Genomic DNA, 24,434 nt, shown 5'->3' with positions numbered 1-24,434 from the left:
TTTCATTATTTTTTTTTTGAGTTTTCGAAATAATATTGCGGCGGATCCGTGAACCAATTTATTAAAAAATGCCTATCGTCATATAAAACTTTGATAAGACCCATTTTAGAATATGCAACTATTCTGGTCATCATGGTTAAGGAAATATATTTTTTAAGTTTTTAAAACAAGAGTCTACATAAAGCCAACAAGTTCATTTTCATGACTTTTGAGTGCGGGCAGTTATGTTATATTGGATATAAAATTGTCGTCAAAAGCAGCAGCGTATTATAGATCAATATTCATAGGTAAATTCAACAAATATTTCACTTGCTCAAAATTAGAATTCACTTCTTATGCGGAATCCCCGTCAAATCCACTGTTTCCTATATCACCCCGCACCCAATTTTGTCTACGGTGATATCAGAGGGAATCCAAACATGATGAATTGTTTCCCATTCTGTAAGCTATATTACTTCCGTGCTGGAGACCAGGAATTATTTTAACCAATCAAACATTTACTTTTATTTAGCTCATAACAGGAAAATAAGGAAATTAGTCAACATCAGCCTTTGGTGATTTCGAAAACCGTTTATTTTTAGAGGTTAAATATATCGTAACGTAAACATATAGCGTCATTTGAGAGTTCCAACTATTCCCAAAATGACTGAAAAACAGAGCTTCTTCCAAAAGGTATTTGGGTCGGGGAAAAAAGGCGAAAAAGAACCAACCCCACAAGAGGCCATACAGCGTTTGAGAGAAATTGAGGAAATGTTGATGAAGAAATCTGACTTTTTGGAGAAAAAGGTTGATTCAGAACTGGCTACAGCCAAGAAAAATGGCACAAAGAACAAAAGAGGTAACTGTATTTTTATTGATTATCATACATGTACGTATAGTCAGATAGTATTTTACCAATAAGAATATGATAAAATTGATAATCTGTATCTGTATCTGTATGGGTACGTCGTAATAAAGAAAAGCTGTAAGGAATAGTGCTTTCAAAGAATCCTTGTCTGCTAGAACACTCTTACCATATGAGCTAACCGGTCATGCTGGTTACTACCCGTAAACACTACACTTCTTCTGAAATCATTTCAGATTAAAAGCACTCTTCTACTCTACTACTACTACTCATTTTCATGACACCAGTAGAGTAAACCAGGAGGGAAAGTGTGCCTGGTGTAGGGCTTGGACCCATGCCCGTACTAGCATGGCACTATAGCAAATTATAGGCAGGGTTTCTGACAGGCCTTTATGGCTTGTCGGGCCCGACGTGCCTTCCGCTGGCAAGGCTTATTACCGACAGGCGTTAATTATGCCGACATGCTTTAATCCGCGCAGCGACAAGCCTTATCAAAACAATCATCAGTTTTGACAATACACAGTTTTGCTGTGATTGCAACGGTTGACTGACAGCCAGAAGGCGTGTCGGGACGATTATGATTTGCCACACTTTATTTCATTATTAAAAAAGGTGCATTTAACAAACCATGGTCGAGTACCTTTAAAGATGATACTTGATGTTCAATTTTTCAATTTGAAATTAATTTAATTCAATAATTCAACTGAGTAATTGATACCTGTAGGTTAGATGAATGTTAATAAAATAACAGACAAGTCAAAAAATGCATCTGAAGCAAGTTAGTCGGGACTGGAAAGAAGGCTTAAAATTAAACATTACATTTACCACTAGATAGTATTAAGTTAAGTCTGTTGGTAATATATTGAATATATACAATTATTTTCAGTTCATTCATCTTTTGATGACTATGATCATATGTGCAGAGCAGTTAATGCTTTATGAACATATTTTACTTCAGTTGCACTGCAAGCCTTGAAGCGCAAAAAGAGGTATGAAAAGCAGTTGCAACAGATTGATGGAACGCTGTCCACTATCGAATTCCAGCGAGAATGCTTGGAGAATGCCAGTACAAACACAGAGGTCCTTAAAGCCATGGGCTCAGCTGCCAAGGCCCTTAAGAAAGCACACAACAACATGTATGTCTTATAATACATATTTAAGTTTAAAAATTGGAAAGACAGGCTTGATGGTTTCTTGAGTTAAGGGCTTCTGCTTAAAAATAAATGGCAATTTTTTTATCAGTTAAGTGTCATCAAATTGAGTAATAGACACATTGTTTTTCCATGTTTTTGAAATTTCACAGCTCTTTAAAGAAGCATACACATACCACTTTGCCCTTCACTGGTAACTTTCTTGCACAATGTATGCATGAAGTTTAAAATATATGTTTATAATTGTGACAGGAGGTTTAAAGCAAGATCATAAACTTAAGCTGAGATCTACATCTTTAAGAGACTTGCTCATGTTTTAGGCCCATTTAGTAGTTTTCCTGATAATGCATAAGTAAACACTTTTTTATCATTATTTTACTTGATGATATCGCAATATTAGAAGAATATTAAAGTATAATAAGTATTTTGGTTTTGTGTGCAAACCCACACCAGTAGTCGAGACAAAAATAGAAAACAGATGCTTTAACTACTATGCCACCAGGACTCGTACAAAATTGATGGATATTTTGACATTTTAACGATACATAGATAACATCATGCGATAATGTCAATCCAACCAATCACACAACAGCAAATCACTCAAAGGTGTTATTAATGCTAATAAAAATTGTAGACTTCAAAGACGATATTTGAGCAAATATCAGATTTGCTGAAGGGTTCCAACTTTTGGAATCTTAGTTTTAACACTCCTAATTATTTGTCACACTTTATTTTGTCATACAAAATGGTGCATTTTACAAAAACATGAGCGCATTCCATAAATCAGATCATTTGTTCACCATGTAACTTTTGATCTCAAGAATACTCAACCGCAATATACTTTTCAGAATGTAGCAATTATGTTAACTACACAACTTGTCAACATATTTTTATGATAGCGTTCAATGTATGATTTCTTATAGTACAATTATATAATTGTTTGCCAGGGATGTTGACAAGGTTCATGATTTGATGGACGATGTTGCTGAGCAACAGGAAATTGCCAATGAGATCAGTGATGCAATTTCCAATCCAGTCGGCTTCAACACAGATATGGACGAGGTAATTTTTTTGATCTGATAGAATTAACAAAAGCAATTGATAATATATGATCAGAGATCAATAACCCTTTGATGACAACGAACACATGTACATGATCATACCTGTACATGGATATTAAAAAAATTGGGCCCAAAACGGGTTTAGCCCATCTATTTAAAGAATAGTGAGGGCTATTCTACTGAACCCGGCATGAGCGTCGGGTTAAAGTTGATTGTTTCAAGCTTTACAACTGTAAAAATCACTTACCATTTGGTATTGATTTGGGCTCAAATAATCCTAATTTTCATGGCCATTTCTTAGCATCTGGTTAAAGTTTTAGGACAAGTTGACATTTTCACTTTTAAATTGAATACCCTTCATTCTTTTAATTTTATACTTCACACATTTGTTCAGAACAATTAGGTTACATAACTTAGTACTACATAACTCCATATCATCCTTAATACAAAGTATGGCCTCTGATTGAAATAGAAACATAGAACTTAAAGTTTTAGGGCACATTCAATTTTTGTCCAGTTAAAGTTATAGGGCAAGTTGGGATTTTCACTAATAAATTCTATACCCTTCATGAATTGATTTCATACTTCACACAATTATTGATGGCCATCATACAATAAGGTTACTTTACAGTTACTCCATGTTATCCTAAATACAAATTATGGCCCTTGATTAATTTAGAACGTTTAGGTAAAGGCTTTGGTTGAGGGCAGCTTGAGGTTTTAATTCAGATCTCAAATACCATTCATTCAATGGACATCATACTTCACACTATTGTTCATGGCCATCACACAAGCAGGTAAAATAACACCATATTATAATTTACCTAAGACAAAGCGCCTTAAGTCATGCGTACATGCTGTCCTACAGCAGCTCTTGTTATATGAAAGAGTTGGTGTAATCTAGAATTAACAAACTTTATCACCTTCTTTTATCTTTTCTCTCTGTGTTTTTTGTTTTGCCTGATAAAATTCCAAAGCAAACAATGTGGTATAGAACAAGTGTATTTTCTATTGCGCATGTTTAACATTATCACTGCTAATAGTTTTTGGTGTAACATTATTAAGTGTAAAAAAACCCTTACCATTCAGTATTGTTGATCTTACAATAATCCCATCTGATTCTCTTGGCCATTTTTGTAGCAGTTGTCTCCCTTGTAAAGTTGATACAATTTTTCATGATTACGGGTGAGCTTAATCAGTTAACTGATTTATTTTCACAGTTTTTAATCTCCTTGGGTGATTTATAAATTTTCATAATGATGTGCTCTTTTATACTCTCAAATAACATAAACCACAATTAAAAGAATTGTTTTAATTTACTGAAAAGAACGAATTATTATTGAAAACACTGATTCTTATGAAGGATACAGTGTTTAATTTGAAAGAAAGGTGCAGCAAACACAGTATTTTTACCATGAGACGATAGTTGATCATTCTAAATCTTTAAGGACCCACCAGTCAATTAATATTTGTTTGTTTTCATCTATTCAGTACACTGTTACAATCTTGTTATCAGTAATTAATATTCACGGTTACAATCTTGTCATCAGTAGTTAATATTTAATTTAGTTCAAGGATTATCACTCAAAATTCATGTTTGTTATACATGTGTATGTATTGATTCTAAATAAGAGTTTCACTCGAAGTCATTTCTTAATGTCAGTCGATTTCCTAATATCAAAAGAAAAGTAAAAGTTTATATACATGTATGCAATAAAATCAATGACAGTGATTATATTTCGAATAAAATTGATACTTGACTTCTTATAATGACTTAAGTTAGGAAATGACTTAAGATGTTCTATGTATAAGATGTTCTATGTATAAGATGTTCTATGTATAAGATGTTCTATGTATAAGATGTTCTATGTACATGTATAAGATGTTCTATGTATACCATCCCTATTTCTTAGATGAACGCATAAATCAGTTCAAATTAATTCATGAACACAGCCTCTTTTAAAAAACCTTTGATTGACAAAAATGATGATTGTGTTAGGCCAAACAATGTTTTATCACAGGAAAAAAGGATGTAACATCGACAAAGCAGTGTCATCAATGATATAATTTGTACACAAGCCAATTTCTTACAACTTTAAATGTCTTTTAAGCAATATTTTCACGGAAGTTTGAAATATTTTGAATATTTTGGGATTCATCTCAATATGAACACATTTCATCATTGCATTGATAATCTTCTTTCAGACTCCATAAACTGTGAATGTATTGACCACAATACTACAACATTCAATCCTTAAATAAAATGGACCAATTTTATGTCTTGAGACATATTTTGATTTAAATTATGGCTGGTTATTTTCAAATTGGAAATACTTTTACTTGTCCTGAATTCTTGTTTTCTAAACATTGCAAAAATCTAATTTGATCAATAATGTAAGTTATGAAAACTAATTCAAATTCATTGGACTATGTTACCCTTGATAATTAACTACTTTGTTCAACAACGGAATACCTTCAATCCAAATCTGCCAGCATTTGTGAATGTAAATCTCTATTAGTTGGAACGATTATGACATATCAGGATTGCCCAGCTTGAAGTCAGTTATTGAGGAGACTTTGTTGGTGCCATTTTTGCACTATGGCAAGATATAATGTTTTTCCACACCTTCATAGAAGTTTTTTCTCAGCACGTGATTGTCCCCAGGTCCTGCTTTAGTCAATATATTATTGTTAACAAAGCATTACTTTTTAGATGGTTGATTTTAGAATAATATAATGTCACCATCCATAAACTGATAATTAGCACGGGTATCATCGAACCTAATCATCTTAAAAAGGAAGCATTAAGGTCTTATACCCACGCATATTTAATTATGGGTTACTTTCCTTGGAAGGGAAATTAGTTCCATAGCTATTTGATATAGAAATAATGTGCTACACATAAGGTTGGGCATCACAAGTATTAAATGAAGCAGAAAAATCCGGAACTATATTCAGAAAAATTATTGGAAAACTTACTTTGGTGTGAAATGGGTATTGTTGTTTCACGATGACAGGCGTTTAATTTGGGAAGGTGTTATTTAATAATAATGGTGTAATCTATCATCACAATGCAGAAATATAAAAGTACTGTCAGACAACATTCACCTCTTAGTACTGGAGATATAATGTCGGTAACAATGATGAGACTAATGAAATCCTAAAGTGATAGGAGATTTGTGTAGTATAAACATACTGAATTCACATTAAGGATTTCATGAAATGGTTCTATGCAATGTATTAGTCTTTTCATAATTTAATCAAATGGTTCAGGAATTTTTCTTTCACCTCTTTTTGTAATTTTATCATTGCTGTAAACTGTATTCCTGCGTTCTGATCCAATCTGTAAACATGAGTGTTTTCTTTGTTTTTTGTTCACAAATAAATTTTACCAGAATGAGTATTACTGTGCAATAAATAGCATACAGATAAATAACAACACTATTGAAATATACACTAGCTAATTAGTGCATAATAAGCTTGGCAATGCTGTAAGGTACACTTTAACATTTTTGTCTACTTTAAATCACTTTGGATGTGACTGAAGTGTCTATTATTCATGCCCCTGAAGGGAGGCATATTGCAATCATAGCATCGGTCCATAGACTGTTTGTCCGTAATCACATTGTCTCAGTAATAACTTTTTGATTTTTAATGGGAACTCAATCGAATTTCACAAGACTGTAGAATACCATAGAATTAGGAAGGTGCATCTTCCATAAATTCCCCCACTGCCGAGGATTTAAATTTCATAGCGTCACTTTTTGTCTTGCCAGAACTTTTTGAGTATTTTAAAGAAAATTCTTAAAGATGTCAGGTTCAATTGGAAAGCATGTGTCCCATTACTTTTGTGTTAATCTCAAAGATCATGGTCATATTTGAAGCTTGATGTTGCACAATAAGGATTTCTTAAAAACTTGCTGAATAACTTGGCCATCAGTCAGTAATCGCTCATGATATTCAAATGAAACTTTGTACTTTTGGCACATGTTACCAGTAATAAAAATGACATGCTTATAGCAGGGCCAATAACTGTGAGTGGAAGACTTGCTGAGCTACCGGGTATGCACCTTGAGACATCAGCTATGTTTCTCGTTAGAATGGAGAATATGCTGATATTCAAATATCAATATCCTTTGAACCACAACATCCCCCCAACCCCAACCCCCAAACCCCACACACACTCAATCAAGAGACAACCAAAACAATATTCTCAATGCTTGATAATGATAGTTATTATTTCGCTACCATTGAAATTATGTCCTTGCTCTTTTTGCACTGCAGTTTGTACTCTTCTGTTCATTGTAAACGCAATTACAAATTGTTGACAGATATTCAGTATCGGTTATCCCCAGTAGCTGTAAATGGCTCAAGGGAATTTCATTGCCTGCTATTCGACAGTTGCTTTACCATTACTATTCATTTATTTCTGACCATTTCTTAATAAAGAAAGAGCGAAGGAGTGATGGCATGATGTTGTACACAAGTGAAGAGATATTACAGCAGCTGAGAATATCAGTACATGTAAACCCACTATCATGTTGTGGTCAAACCACCGCAGTAGACCAAATTATTGATGAATATTGACTTTTGATTGTTGTATTATTTGATGAGTGCTTTGTTAGTGGCTAATTTGATTGTTTAGCAGGTGATTTTGTGGTACGTGAATTTTTACGATACATGAACCTTGATGGTATATTTGCAGGATGACCTACATGTACTGACAGAAATGGGACAATTGTCCACATTGCCTATCAGTTTTATTGTAATTTATGGACTGTAGCTCCTTATACATGACTTTTTTACCGCCTTATACATGAACATTGTACTGCATTATACATGAATATTTTCTGCCCTATACATGAACATTTACCACCTTATTCATGAACATTTACTGCCTTATACATGAACATTTACCACCTTATACATGAACATTTACCATCTTATACATGAACATTCACCACCTTATTCATGAACATTTACTGCCTGATACATGAACATTTACCACTTTATACTTGAACATTTACCTCCTTATACATGAACATTTACTTTATATTTGTAGGATGACCTAATGGCGGAGCTAGAGGAGCTTGAACAAGAGGAATTGGACGAGAAACTGATTGATGTTGGTCCCATATCAGACAATCTGCCTTCAGTCCCCACTACAGAACCTGTGGCTAGTAGAAGAGGTTTGGACAACAGTTATGATAATACTCTGATAAAAATGTTGATTTGTATTATACCAGTTGTAGCAAGCGATAATGATGTCATGTACTCGCATGCATAACATCAGCACCAAAAGTCAGAAAATCATTGCCCCCAAAATCTGCCAATATTGGTCAAGCTTGGCTGGTGTTGCACTTGTGATGAAGAAATATATTATGCATTGCAGTGCTTGTATTTTTGCTTGTTCAAAATCATGATGAGCAGTTTTAGGTAGATATACGAGGGTTGTCCGGAAAGTTTTGAGACTGCATTCATAAAAAGCTTACCACTCATAGGATGCATTTAAAATTTAATCAGCTGTCAATTGTTTCTAATATAAACAAATCCTGAAAGTTTCAACAATGTACTACGAAGTGAACGTATACAACAAACATTACAAAAAGTACAGTTTACAAGCCATGTAGCACTTCGTTGTCCCATTGCGTCACGTCATTTACAGTTTTTCAAAATACGCTCCTTCTGCACGTACACACTTACGGTGACAATCAACCCATTGCTTGAATATCTGTCCGTTCCACTCTTTTTTGATATTATTAACAGCAGCCGTCCTTTTTAGCTGAAGGGATTCGCCAATTTCCCTCACTGTCCTCAGCCGGTCTTCTTGTAACATGTCCCGTACTGAATTTGCGTCACTTTTACTCACAACTGATGGTCTGCCGCTCCGCTTTAAATCGCACACATTTCCATGCCCGTCACTGAAACATCCATGTCAGCGAAATATCAAAGCCCTTGAACATGCTGGCTTTTATATATCCCATGTTAGAAACGTATAAGTATTTGTAGGAGTTATCCCGCTGCAAACACAGTGTTTGATCATAGCACGCTGCTCCGTGCGTGACGTCAACGTTGGATTTTTTTCCGACATCTTCGAAATACCTCTCTACTTCTGCTGATCGTTACAGCCATGTTTACAGTTAGATTGCGTTAATAATTGACGCAGTGATGCAGCTGACGTCATTCTGTCGCATTATGTTTTGACGTGACGTTTTGGCTTCTTTTATTCAGACGGAGTAGTATATATGAATTGTGAACAATTTTCAGAAAACGTCAATTTCAAAGTGATCCGTGAAGCGCAAGATGGGTTGTCTTGACAACCATTTCCTTCCTTATTATGAGATTATTTAATTCCATGTTTCAAAAGGAAACTCGTGAATAGTCTAAATACACAGCTATTTATTGTTTGTTGATTTATATTTAAAACGTTTTGAAATACAGACACAGTCTCAAAACTTTCCGGACAACCCTTGTATTTATCAAAGGTTCAAAAATACCAGATTTGGAGGGTCCAGCGGTTCCCTTGAGATAGATGTTAAACCGCTGAGTTTTTCAGGGGATGGAGTTAGAGGTTAATACACGGTGTAGTCGGGCTGTTGAGTGATAATTGGCTTGAGTGACTCATAATGGGCCGAGACGTAGTCCAGGGACATAATGAGCACGAGGGCCAATTTTCTCTCAACAGCCCGGCTACACTGTGTATTAACCTCTTTAATACATATGTTTGCCTTTTAAAGTTTACCTGCAATCCAATTGTGCATTCTCATTTTGCTCTCGCTTGACTACGATGAGTTTAAGAGTTAACTCACTCTCAAATTAAATTTACTTTAGTTTTTTAGTTTTTGAGAATGAGCCAAACAGGCAAACAACATTTTTTTGTCACTTTTATGTTCCCATTCCAATTTCAATTGATCACTTTGAAAATTCCACAACATTTCTTTCCGAATTTTTCTGTACGATCACTGACATCTGTCAGTTCATGTCCTGAATAACTGAATTCAATTCAATAAACATGAACACTTACCAAGTAGAACAACTGTTTGTACTTAAATAAACCAATACGGCAATACCTCGTATTAATGATGTCAACATGTATGAACAGTTGCTGTTTTTCAAGTAAATTCAATTTTGCCGATTCCTTTGTTTTGTTTTTTGAATGTCAACACAGAATAAATAAGCAGCCCTAACGGTACACACTGGTTATCAAACACTAGCATATCTTCCTAAAATGCGTTTGCCTCCCTTTAGGACTTTAATAATAAATATGTTCAAGCAGATCAATAAAATTTGATTCATTTAGTCAAGCCATTATTTTGCAGTCGCCAAAATTGATTTTAAAGCGAAAATTAAATATACATGCGAACATTCTACAGGCCGCAAAATAATAATCGAAAATCGGCCCGTGCTGCAAAACTGATAATCGCTGAGTCATGCAAATAATCTGTACAAATGAGTTACTATATATAGTAACATATGTATTAACAGTTCATAATGTCTGTGAAGAGTTTGTGAAATGCCAAAATGTGTTGCTAAAATGCATTTTAGAAATCTCTGAAATGCCTGAACTATTTTTCAGGATTATCAGCTGGTTGAACATCAATATTTTGGCTTATATAGAATATTTTATCTCCATGTTTAGCTACCATAAGTGTTGATGAGAAATGTGGCACATTTTCACTTTTAATGATGTTTTTATACATGACCTTGCACTTTTCTATTTTTTAAATGTTATTAAAGAATCAAGGCGAAACTAAGTTTTCAAACAATAAACTTAATCACATGTTCTTTTATGTACATGTAACTGAGCAATCATTTTACTCTGGGAAAACTAGTTTTATTTTTGGTATTTAACTCCCAACCACAGTACTTCTAGACATGCAAAATTACCCTTCAATATGTTTCACAAACAAATGCTTATTGATTGTAATGAACTGTAAGTTTGATACATGAATAAAAATTTGGTGCAAATGGGGAACTGAGGTGATCACTTTAAAACTGACTATCCCAAGGGATTATTTAGTTACCAGCGGTGACAGGGCAAGTGTTAATTGTTTTTCTACAGTGGTGATTTGCTTTTATCTTTAATTACATTTGAATATTCCCTGTAAGAAGACCAATGTGTGGGGGTGATTTTTTCCGTCCAGGGCGGAACTCTTCAATCTCTTACAGCGATTGACATTCAAGATATTGTCCGTACAGGGGAAACTTGACTTTTATGAATCAACTGCAAATCTGATATATTCTTTACCAGTAAAGAAATAGAGACTTTAGGAAATCCTAAAAGGTATAGAGTTTCAAATGACCACAAATGTGCACCACTAATGGTGACTTAGTGCATTTCCACTTGCAACTTAATGTAATGCGTAAAAGTCTAGACAGACAAATTTTTGGATTGGAACTGTTTTCTTAAAGGCTTTTAAAAAGGTTAAATGGAGGAAAAACAAATTTGTCTCCAAGAAAATGTTAACTTAGTTTCCCAAGTGATATTAGAAACTTTGCCTGAATTGAACTAATACTACAGGATAACGACCATGAAAGTCAATGCAGAAAGCTGGATTTATTTTTTCAGGAATATAAGCATGCACCATACAACATGGATTAACATGGATTAATAAATAAATTTAGGGCTAAACTGGTATCTGCCTCTTACACCAAAGCTCCAAATGAAATATACATGTAAATTGACATTCTTTTTGGAGATTCTACAATATTTGATGAAACAAGGCCTCTCATAAAGACATTAGTGCTGGTTTTATGCCGGAAATACACTAGAGGGATTCTTATATCAGCAGATAAGCTTGTCCTTTTAAGGTATTTAAATAATGCATGATACACATTCTACCCGAGACAATATGCATTCAAAAAGCAAGGTCCATAACTCTGGCTGGTATAAGTGTCAAGAGTGAGCACTCCTTCTTTGAATGTAAGGGAATAACAGAAAAACTCATGCATTCGCTCTGCTATGCTCTTGACGCATTTAAGGTAAAATGAATTAAATGTATAACTTATCAATATCCAGATTAAAGTCTTATGAGAATTGTTGATGTTCCAGTTCCTGTCGCAGCTGCTGAAGACGATGATGAACTTAAAGAATTGGAGGCGTGGGCGAGCTAAAAATAACCCGCAAATTGTGATATTGAATGTTTTATAGAACGGATGTGTGGTAAAATATGAATGACTTTTGTATATGTGCAGAAATGTGTCATGTTTTATTCATATGGATTGCAGAAACTGTTCAGTGCTGCAATGAGGTTATATTGTACTTGTATTTTGACCTGTCTATTTGGAAAAGCTCTGATTAAATTAAAGATTAGCTTTTAGTTGATTTAATCTCCAACTGATAAAAATATTTTGCCGATAGATAATTATTGTTTATCATCGTATACTTTATACATGTGTGCATGTTTAAACTTATTTAACATGTATGTAAGCAAGTAAATTGTGCTTTGACTATTTTTTCTACTTTTTCTTTTGAAAAATGAAATTGAATAGTGAAATTGATCTCTTTCTAATGGAATTTTGTTCTTTTCTTCAAAGGATAGGTTAAAAATTTTAAGTTGACAATAAGTATTTAGTAGTATTTTTATTTTTTATTGTTTGGATTATGTCTGAATGGTAGTACTTGTTACATACTTGCTAAACAGGCAAATGACCGTATACAAATGTGAAGTCAGTAAAACAGTAACCCTTATGGTTAGTTATTTCATATAGTTTTTGTGAGATGTTGTTTTGCTTTTTGAATGTTTTTCAGCATAGTGTAGCCATTTTTTAGGCAATTATTTTTCCTATGAATTTATGAATAAATATTTTACCTTGACATCTTTGGACCCCATGCTTAATTAAAGTGTTGGAATTAAAAATAAAAACTCAAAAATAGGAATCAGTATTGCTAACTTTTAGTGAAAATAAAAGTCCATTCATATTCTACACCAAAGAGATTGCTGCAAAACTGATTCTTGTCAATACCAAAATTAGATGTGAAAGTATCTACTTTACAATTTGTTTCAAGGCAAAAATAGGTTGTCTGTTTTGTTATTCACCCCCTATTTATTACATTTTCTGCATGTTAAAGCATTTCAAATGATACAAAAATAATTTGCGTTCGTTAAATCATTAAATTTAATCTGCTTGTGTCTTGTTTTCAAATCTGTTCTTGTAATGATGATTTAAATCATGTATAGTTAAGACATCTCAAAAATGTGTGTTGATTTCAAGATTATTCTATCATTAAAAAAGGATTTGACTGTAAATATTTCCTTAATCTGTGGTACTTATGCTGTATTTAGATTGTGTCAATTGTGTCAATTTTATGTTCCATCGTCAAAAACATCTTTTGCAGTACATGATTTCCAATAAATTTTGTGTAACTGCTATTGATATAAAGAAAAAAACATCTATTTGTTTTCTTTTTGTAAATCACTGTACACCATATGTTTTTTTTCTGTATGTTATCCGCAAGAACCAGGCCAGTAGAGCATAGGCCCTCATGGGCCTCTTGTTTTCTGTATTTTATCAGAATTCAGCTTTGTGTTTGGTATCTTGTTCATATGAATTTCAAACTTATCAATATATCAACTGTCATGTATATGAAATGTGTATCTATAATCTTAATGTTATTGCTGTGTATCTTTGTTATAATTGAACCAAACTTCTTGCTACTTTTCCAGTTAAATTTTACTTTATTGCAAGGAAAGAATGCTCTCAGCTTGTCAATATTTTTATCAATTAAAGACCTGTGCTATGCAAAGATTGACAAATATATGTGGTAAATATTATATAGTGGTATTTTGACCAAGACTTGGCACAGTGAAATTGATAAAAACCTGTTCTGCAATAGAGAATAATCTAACTGGGTCAGAAAGAAATGGGTATTGTTGTCTATTTTTGGAATTGTTAGTTTTTATCATCATATCAGAAATCATAAAAAGAACAGTATATATAATTATATTAAATTGAAGTATTTTTGATCCAGGTTCATGAAAGTTTCTCGATTGTTTTGACTTTGGTTTCATTATCATTTGTGTTTTTAGTAATTGCTTGTAATGGTTTCAGCTCTGGTTCCTATGTTTGTAATTAATTTGTTTGATAGACCTTTGATCATTATCAATCTATAGCAAAATGAAACCAAGTTCTATGTTTTATTAGAATGACAATTGTACATTGTTTCTATAATGCCTCTCTCAACGTAATTAAAAATGCACTACACAAGGGATTTTGAGAGTGCAGAGAAGTGAAAGAAAAACATGAAGATTCCTGTTTAAGATGGTATGTTGAACTTAAATATGACAGTAATAAAATGCCTGATGACCAGGTAAATAATTTTTCTTAAAGATAAATAAGGAGACTGTCACCTGTCCTGGTTTCATTAAGCTTTGAATATGCTTGAATTGACACCACTCAGATAAAAATTTCCCCAGAGACTGTCAGATACTGTCAGAACGTCTTAAAAGAATCCATAAATACTTTCTTAACATATTTGTTTTTAAATATGAAAAATATATAGGGGATAGTACACAAGTTGTCATTGAACACAATTAATGAAACCTTTGTTATTTTTTTCTATTTCTGAAATGGATGTAAATGAGCAGGTGATGTCACGTCAAGTTATAGCAGTAGTTTTATATTAAAAACTGTTATTTCATGACCAAGACATTTATGATATCAATACTAGTTTGAAAAGATCAGAAGGACTGAACGCATCTTATAAACTCTTTAAAAATCTATTTTAACTTGATTATTAGTACAGCTTAAAGTTTGAAAAGATCAGAAGTACTGACAGCATCTTAGAAACACCTAAAAATCTATTTAAACTTAGTGTAAAACAGTGAAATAGTTAATTTTGTGTCACTCAATGTTCGGCTATAACTTAAAAAAAAAGTTCACCTTATTTTAATTGCTTTACATTTAACCTGTGGAAAATCAACATAACAAGTTTTAGGAAAATTTCATGGCTGAACGTTAAAGATGTTCATATATTGTAAATATGACACATGTAATGTAAAGTGTTATATTTGGTATGTTACCATGATATGGTTTGAGATGATTCGGCTAAATATTGTTCTCTCTGATACTGAAATGCCTTTATTCATCTTATGTTTTATGTTTAGTGATCATACTTTCCGTTATATTGATTTACATTATTATAAATAAACAAATAATTGACACAGTTCTCCTATCTTTCTCCATATCCTTTACTCACTGTTCAGTTTATGATATGGCTCAAATCATTTTTGCATAGTATGTATGGCTACAAATCATTTTTGCATAGTATGTATGGCTACAAATCATTTTTGTATAGTATGTATGGCTACAAATCATTTTTGCATAGTATGTATGGCTACAAATCATTTTTGCATAGTATGTATGGCTACAAATCATTTTTGCATAGTATGTATGGCTACAAATCATTTTTGCATAGTATGTATGGCTACAAATCATTTTTGTATAGTATGCTTGTATGGCTCCAAATCATTAGTATATAAAGTAGAACTGTTGTATGGCTCAAATCCTTGGTGTATAGTACTGTTGTATATCTCAAATCATTGGCCTATAGTACTGTTGTATGGTTCAAATCATTGGCGTATATGACTGTTGTATGGCTCAAATCATTGGCGTATAGTACTGTTGTATATTTCAAATCATTGGTGTATAGTACTGTTGTATGGCTCAAATCATTGGCGTATAGTACTGTTGTTTATTTCAAATCATTGGCCTATAGTACTGTTGTATGGCCCAAATCGTTGGCGTATATGACTGTTGTATGGCTCAAATCATTGGCGTATAGTACTGTTGTATATTTCAAATCATTGGTGTATAGTACTGTTGTATGGCTCAAATCATTGGTGTATAGTACTGTTGTATATTTCAAATCATTGGCGTATAGTACTGTTGCATATTTAAAATCATTGGCATATAGTACTGTTGTATATTTCAAATCATTGGGGTATAGTACTGTTGTATATCTCAAATCATTAGTGTATAGTACTGTTGTATGGCTCAAATCATTGGCGTATATTACTGTTGTATGGCTCAAATCATTGGCGTATAGTACTGTTGTATATTTCAAATCATTGGCGTATAGTACTGTTGTATATTTCAAATCATTGGCGTATAGTACTGTTGCATATTTCAAATCATTGGCGTATAGTACTGTTGTATATTTCAAATCATTGGCGTATAGTACTGTTGTATATCTCAAATCATTAGTGTATATTACTGTTGTATATTTCAAATCATTGGCGTATTGTACTGATGTATGGCTCAAATCATTGGCGTATAGTACTGTTGTATATTTCAAATCATTGGTTTATAGTACTGTTGTATGGCTCAAATCATTGGCGTATAGTACTGTTGTATGGCTCAAATCATTGGCGTATAGTACTGTTGTTTATTTCAAATCATTGGCGTATAGTACTGTTGCATATTTCAAATCATTGGCGTATAGTACTGTTGTATATTTCAAATCATTGGCGTATAGTACTGTTGTATATCTCAAATCATTAGTGTATAGTACTGTTGTATATTTCAAATCATTGGCGTATAGTACTGTTGCATATTTCAAATCATTGGCGTATAGTACTGTTGTATATTTCAAATCATTGGTGTATAGTACTGTTGTATGGCTCAAACCATTGGCGTATAGTACTGTTGTATATTTCAAATCATTGGCGTATAGTACTGTTGTATATCTCAAATCATTAGTGTATAGTACTGTTGTATATTTCAAATCATTGGCGTATAGTACTGTTGCATATTTCAAATCATTGGCGTATAGTACTGTTGTATATTTCAAATCATTGGTGTATAGTACTGTTGTATGTCTTAAATCATTGGCGTATAGTACTGCTGTATATTCCAAATCATTGGCGTATAGTACTGTTGCATATTTCAAATCATTGGCGTATAGTACTGTTGTATATTTCAAATCATTGGCGTATAGTACTGCTGTATATCTCAAATCATTAGTGTATAGTACTGTTGTATGGCTCAAACCATTGGCGTATAGTACTGTTGTATATTTCAAATCATTGGCGTATAGTACTGTTGTATATTTCAAATCATTGGCGTATAGTACTGTTGTATATCTCAAATCATTAGTGTATAGTACTGTTGTATGGCTCAAACCATTGGCGTATAGTACTGTTGTATATTTCAAATCATTGGCGTATAGTACTGTTGTATGGCTCAAATCATTGGCGTATAGTACTGTTGTATATTTCAAATCATTGGCGTATAGTACTGTTGTATATTTCAAATCATTGGCGTATAGTACTGTTGTATGGCTCAAATCATTGGCGTATAGTACTGTTGTATATCTCAAATCATTGGCGTATAGTACTGTTGTATATCTCAAATCATTGGCGTATAGTACTGTTGTATGGCTCAAATCATTGGCGTATAGTACTGTTGTATATTTCAAATCATTGGCGTATAGTACTGTTGCATATTTCAAATCATTGGCGTATAGTACTGTTGTATATTTCAAATCATTGGCGTATAGTACTGTTGTATATCTTAAATCATTAGTGTATAGTACTGTTGTATGGCTCAAACCATTGGCATATAGTACTGCTGTATGTCTTAAATCATTGGCGTAGAGTACTGTTGTATGGTTCAAATCCTTGGTGTATAGTACTGTTGTATATCTCAAATCATTGGCGTATAGTACTGTTGTATGGCTCAAATCATTGGCGTATAGTACTGTTGTATGGCTCAAATTATTGGCGTATAGTACTGCTGTATGGCTTAAATCATTGGTTTATAGTACTGTTGTTTGGCTTAAATCATTGGCGTATAGTACTGTTGTATGGCTCCAATCATTGGCGTATAGTACTGTTGTATGGCTCAAATCATTGGCGTATAGTACTGTTGTATGGCTCAAATCATTGGTGTATAGTACTGTTGTATGGCTCAAATCATTGGCGTATAGTACTGTTGTATGGCTCAAATCATTGGCGTATAGTACTGTTGTATGGCTCCAATCATTGGCGTTTAGTACTGTTGTATGGCTCTAATCATTGGCGTTTAGTACTGATGTATGGCTCCAATCATTGGTGTATAGTACTGATGTATGGCTCTAATCATTGGTGTTTAGTACTGTTGTTTGGCTCTAATCATTGGCGTTTAGTACTGATGTATGGCTCCAATCATTGGTGTATAGTACTGTTGTATGGCTCACCTCATTGGTGTATAGTACTGATGTATGGCTCTAATCATTGGCGTATAGTACTGTTGTATGGCTCCAATCATTGGCGTATAGTACTGTTGTATGGCTCTAATCATTGGCGTATAGTACTGTTGTATGGCTTAAATCATTGGTGTATAGTACTGTTGTATGGCTCCAATCATTGGCGTTTAGTACTGTTGTATGGCTCTAATCATTGGCGTATAGTACTGTTGTATGGCTCCAATCATTGGTGTATAGTACTGTTGTATGGCTCAAATCATTGGTGTATAGTACTGATGTATGGCTCAAATCATTGGCGTATAGTACTGTTGTATGGCTCTAATCATTGGCGTATATGACTGTTGTATGGCTCCAATCATTGGCGTTTAGTACTGCTGTATGGCTCTAATCATTGGCGTATAGTACTGTTGTATGGCTCTAATCATTGGCGTATATGACTGTTGTATGGCTCCAATCATTGGTGTATAGTACTGATGTATGGCTCTAATCATTGGCGTATAGTACTGTTGTATGGCTCTAATCATTGGCGTATAGTACTGTTGTATGGCTCCAATCATTGGTGTATAGTACTGTTGTATGGCTCTAATCATTGGCGTATAGTACTGTTGTATGGCTCCAATCATTGGTGTATAGTACTGATGTATGGCTCAAATTATTGGTGTATAGCAGTTTTTTTATGGCTCAAATCATTGGCGTATTGTACTGATGTATGGCTCCAATTATTGGCGTATAGTACTGTTGTATGGCTCTAATCATTGGTGTATAGTACTGATGTATGGCTCAAATTATTGGTGTATAGCAGTTTTTTTATGGCTCAAATCATTGGCGTATTGTACTGATGTATGGCTCAAATCATTGACGTATAGTACTGATGTATGGCTCCAATTATTGGTGTATAGCAGTTTTTTTATGGCTCAAATCATTGGCGTATTGTACTGATGTATGGATCAAATCATTGGTGTATAGTACTGATGTATGGCTCAAATTATTGGTGTATAGCAGTTTTTTTATGGCTCAAATCATTGGCGTATTGTACTGATGTATGGCTCAAATCATTGGCGTATTGTACTGATGTATGGCTCCAATTATTGGCGTATAGTACTGTTGTATGGCTCCAATCATTGGTGTATAGTACTGATGTATGGCTCAAATTATTGGTGTATAGCAGTTTTTTTATGGCTCAAATCATTGGCGTATTGTACTGATGTATGGCTCAAATCATTGGCGTATAGTACTGTTGTATGGCTCAAACCATTGGTGTATAGTACTGATGTATGGCTCAAATTATTGGTGTATAGCAGTTTTTTTATGGCTCAAATCATTGGCGTATTGTACTGTTGTATGGCTCAAATCATTGGCGTATAGTACTGTTGTATGGCTCAAATCATTGGCGTATAGTACTGTTGTATGGCTCAAATCATTGGCGTATAGTACTGTTGTATATTTCAAATCATTGGCGTATAGTACTGTTGTATATTTCAAATCATTGGCGTATAGTACTGTTGTATATCTCAAATCATTGGCGTATAGTACTGTTGTATGGCTCAAATCATTGGCGTATATTACTGTTGTATGGCTCAAATCATTGGCGTATAGTACTGTTGTATATTTCAAATCATTGGCGTATAGTACTGTTGCATATTTCAAATCATTGGCGTATAGTACTGTTGTATATTTCAAATCATTGGCGTATAGTACTGTTGTATATCTCAAATCATTAGTGTATAGTACTGCTGTATGTCTTAAATCATTGGCGTATAGTACTGCTGTATGTCTTAAATCATTGGTGTATAGTACTGCTGTATGTCTTAAATCATTGGCGTATAGTACTGTTGTATATCTCAAATCATTGGCGTATAGTACTGCTGTATGTCTTAAATCATTGGCGTATAGTACTGTTGTATGACTCACCTCATTGGCGTATAGTACTGTTGTATGGCTCACCTCATTGGCGTATAGTACTGTTGTATGGCTCACCTCATTGGCGTATAGTACTGTTGTATGGCTCACCTCATTGGCGTATAGTACTGTTGTATATTTCAAATCATTAGTGTATAGTACTGCTGTATGTCTTAAATCATTGGCGTATAGTACTGTTGTATGGCTCACCTCATTGGTGTATAGTACTGTTGTATGGCTCACCTCATTGGTGTATAGTACTGTTGTATGACTCACCTCATTGGTGTATAGTACTGTTGTATGGCTCACCTCATTGGCGTATAGTACTGTTGTATGGCTCACCTCATTGGTGTATAGTACTGTTGTATGGCTCACCTCATTGGCGTATAGTACTGTTGTATGGCTCACCTCATTGGCGTATAGTACTGTTGTATGGCTCACCTCATTGGTGTATAGTACTGTTGTATGGCTCACCTCATTGGTGTATAGTACTGTTGTATGGCTCACCTCATTGGCGTATAGTACTGTTGTATATCTCAAATCATTAGTGTATAGTACTGCTGTATGGCTCAAATCATTGGCGTATAGTACTGTTGTATGTCTTAAATCATTGGCGTATAGTACTGTTGTATGTCTTAAATCATTGGCGTATAGTACTGTTGTATATCTCAAATCATTGGCGTATAGTACTGTTGTATGGCTCACCTCATTGGTGTATAGTACTGTTGTATGGCTCACCTCATTGGTGTATAGTACTGTTGTATGGCTCACCTCATTGGCGTATAGTACTGTTGTATGGCTCACCTCATTGGCGTAAAGTACTGTTGTATGGCTCACCTCATTGGCGTATAGTACTGTTGTATGGCTCAAATCATTGGCGTATAGTACTGTTGTATGGCTCACCTCATTGGCGTATAGACCTCTTGTATATCTCAAATCATTGGCGTATAGTACTGCTGTATGGCTTAAATCATTGGTTTATAGTAGTGTTGTTTGGCTTAAATCATTGGCGTATAGTACTGTTGTATGGCTCCAATCATTGGCGTATAGTACTGATGTATGGCTCAAATTATTGGTGTATAGCAGTTTTTTTATGGCTCAAATCATTGGCGTATTGTACTGATGTATGGCTCCAATCATTGGTGTATAGTACTGCTGTATGGCTCTAATCATTGGCGTATAGTACTGTTGTATGGCTCCAATCATTGGTGTATAGTACTGATGTATGGCTCAAATTATTGGTGTATAGTAGTTTTTTATGGCTCAAATCATTGGCGTATGGTACTGTTGTTTGGCTCCAATTTTTTGGCGTATAGAACAGTTTTATGGCTCGAAATCATTGGCGTATAGTCCTGGTGTATGGGTCCAAATCAATGGGGTATGGAACTGTTGTATGGATTCAAATCATTGGTGTATAGAACTGTTGTATGGCTCAAAATCAATGGTGTATAGAAATGTTGTATGGCATCCATAATTGATGTATAGTACTGTTGTGTGGCTCCAAGTCATAAGCGTGTAGTACTGTCTTATGGCTCCAATCATTGGCGTAAAGTAATTTTGTATGGCTACAATCATTGGCATATAATACTGTTGTATGGCTCAAAGTCATTGGTGTATAGTACTGTTGTATGACTTATCTCATTGGTGTATAGTACTGTTGTATGGCTCCAATCATTAGCGTATAGTACTGTTGTATGGCTCCAATCATTGGTGAATAGTACTGTTGTATGGCTCAAATCATTGGCGTTTAGTATTGTTGTATGGCTCCAATCATAAGCGTATAGTACTGTTCTTTGGCTCCAATTCATTGATGTATAGTACTGTTGTTTGGCCCGAAGTCATTGGCGTATAGTACTGTTGTATGGCTCACCTCATTTGTGTATAGTACTGTTGTATGGCTCAAATCATTGACGTAAAGTATTGTTGTATGGCTCACCTCATTGGTGTATAGTACTGTTGTATGGCTCCAAGTCATTGGCGTATAGTACTGTTGTATGGCTCCAAGTCATTGGCGTATAGTACTGTTGTATGGCTCACCTCATTGGCGTATAGTACTGTTGTATGGCTACAATCATTGGCGTATAGTACTGTTGTATGGGTCAAATCATTGGTGTATAGTACTGTTGTATGGCCACAAATCTTTGGCGTATAGTACTGTTGTTTGGCCCGAAGTCATTGGCGTATACTAATGTTGTATGGCGCCAAGTCATTGGCGTATAGTACTGTTGTATGGCTCCAATTATTGGCGTATAGTACTGTTGTATGGCTCCAAGTCATTGGCGTATAGTACTGTTGTATGGCTCCAAGTCATTGGCGTATAGTACTGTTGTATGGCTCCAATTATTGGCGTATACTATTGTTGTATGGCTCAAATCATTGGCGTATACTATTATTGTATGGCTCCAATCATTGGCGTATAGTATTGTTGTATGGCTCACCTCATTGGCGTATAGTACTGTTGTATGGCCACAAATCTCTGGCGTATAGTACTGTTGTTTGGCCCAAAGTCATTGGCGTATAGTACTGTTGTATGGCTCCAAGTCATTGGCGTATAGTACTGTTGTATGGCTCCAATTATTGGCGTATAGTACTGTTGTATGGCTCAAATCATTGGCGTATAGTACTGTTGTATGGCTCAAATCATTGGCGTATAGTACTGTTGTATGGCTCAAATCATTGGTGTATAGTACTGTTGTATGGCCCCAAGTAATTGGCGTATAGTACTGTTATATGGCTCAATTCATTGGTGTATAGTTGTGATAGTGGTAGAGGTCCCCAACACCGTGTTTAGTTTAAACTTATAAATTACAAATAATTCCTCTGCCAGTCTTAGGCAGGTGTTGTATGTTATAGTTCACTGACAGTTTTGGATTACAGTTGGTAAAATCAGGACCTACGTGTTGACTTGAAAGTTACTTATGGAAAAAGACATCAAATAACACCTGACACAGCTGTGCGAGCATCATTTGAAGATACAGTTATTGATACCGCCGCGATCTGGTGCCTTTTGAATTGGCAATATATTCAGTCTATATTGAAACGATCTAACTTAAGGGAATTTATAATTATTGTGGGTTTCATTTGGTAGAACTATTTGTGTGGTATGTTTCTATATCTTCTATATCTCGAGCATCGCCTTCTTATAGTACCGTTTACGAATTAGATTTTTACATGTGTGGTCATCCATTGTTCATCATTTGGGCGAATGACAACCTTAGGCTACAACAAGTTGATCATTTTTAAGCCGTAGTTGCCGCACCCAAACATCGCGAAACGATATTTTTTTGCTCCTGCACATATTTTTGGCTGCGCCGAATTTATTTTATCTACCTCCGAAAACCCGCATTTCATGAATTTCTTTTACCTAGATTTTAAACCTGCAAAGTTGACTTAGCAGTTCATTTGAGGTATTTCCATGGTATACATGCTTCGCGAGAATATCTGCCGTCTTGCCCGAACAAAATGGTTATAACGTATAACGTATATCATAGGAAAAATACGCATCTCAAACACCAGGCGAAATCGGACTATCATCGTTTGCAACGAAAACCAAGTCATAAATTATACTGTGTACACACTGTCATAATTCGCCATCTAGAGCTTTAGTTCAAACCAACAGGGGCCTTCAACAGTGCTAAAGTGGGGAAGGTCAAAAATAAAATTCTTTCAAAAGACCACATTTTATTTAGTTTTAAGAACGATCTTTTTGGGGGGTAAAACATACATTCTTGGTGACATGGTTTGGGGTAGTTATGGAGTTGAGCAAATTTACAAAAATATTTTATCAGATTTTGGATAAAAAACATTCACGTTCTTTGATGTCGACATTATCATTTTGTTTTGTGACAAAATGCCCCAGACTACCTAATCAACAATGTCTTGATAGTTCTTGATAATATCTTTCAAATAAGAAGTTATTAAAAAATAATGGAAATAGTGGATAGCGAAATTAATTTCCTGGTTACCAAAATGCTAATATATTTAAACATAGCTGCAATCACCACAACACCATTGCTGATTGGTTAGTTCGGATAAATGTGACTCATAATCATATTCATTTTGAATAAAGACATTTCCGGGAAAACGTAAATGCTTTTTGATTGAAATCTGATAATATCTTCTTTCGTTAAAATTGAACAACTCCTCATTTCAGCTTCACATGTTGCAACGGATATATGAATTATGCTTGCTCAGTATTGAACCTAAAAACAAAATTAAAACTAGTGTATTTTAAATATTGGTATTTCAAACGATGTTTGAATTGTGGTCGGCCCTTAATCAAACTATAATAC

The 24,434-nt window shown here is 34.4% G+C and overlaps 1 protein-coding gene across 1 annotated transcript; it reads left to right on the top strand.

Moving 5' to 3' along the window:
* Positions 1–508: 508 nt before the first annotated feature.
* LOC128244923 (charged multivesicular body protein 4b-like) lies at positions 509–15,220 on the top strand. The gene is made up of 5 exons (XM_052963070.1): positions 509–838; positions 1,803–1,980; positions 2,943–3,057; positions 8,119–8,245; positions 12,109–15,220. Exons 1-5 carry the CDS (start codon positions 643–645, stop codon positions 12,168–12,170), a joined length of 678 nt encoding a protein of 225 aa, XP_052819030.1. The 5' UTR covers positions 509–642; the 3' UTR covers positions 12,171–15,220.
* The last annotated feature ends 9,214 nt before the right edge of the window (positions 15,221–24,434 follow it).

This window comes from Mya arenaria, chromosome 8 (genome assembly GCF_026914265.1).
Source record: "Mya arenaria isolate MELC-2E11 chromosome 8, ASM2691426v1".
Classification (NCBI taxonomy): Eukaryota; Metazoa; Mollusca; class Bivalvia; order Myida; family Myidae; genus Mya; species Mya arenaria.
The sequence above is the reverse complement of the archived record's forward strand: the minus strand, read 5'-3'. Positions and strand labels throughout refer to the sequence as shown.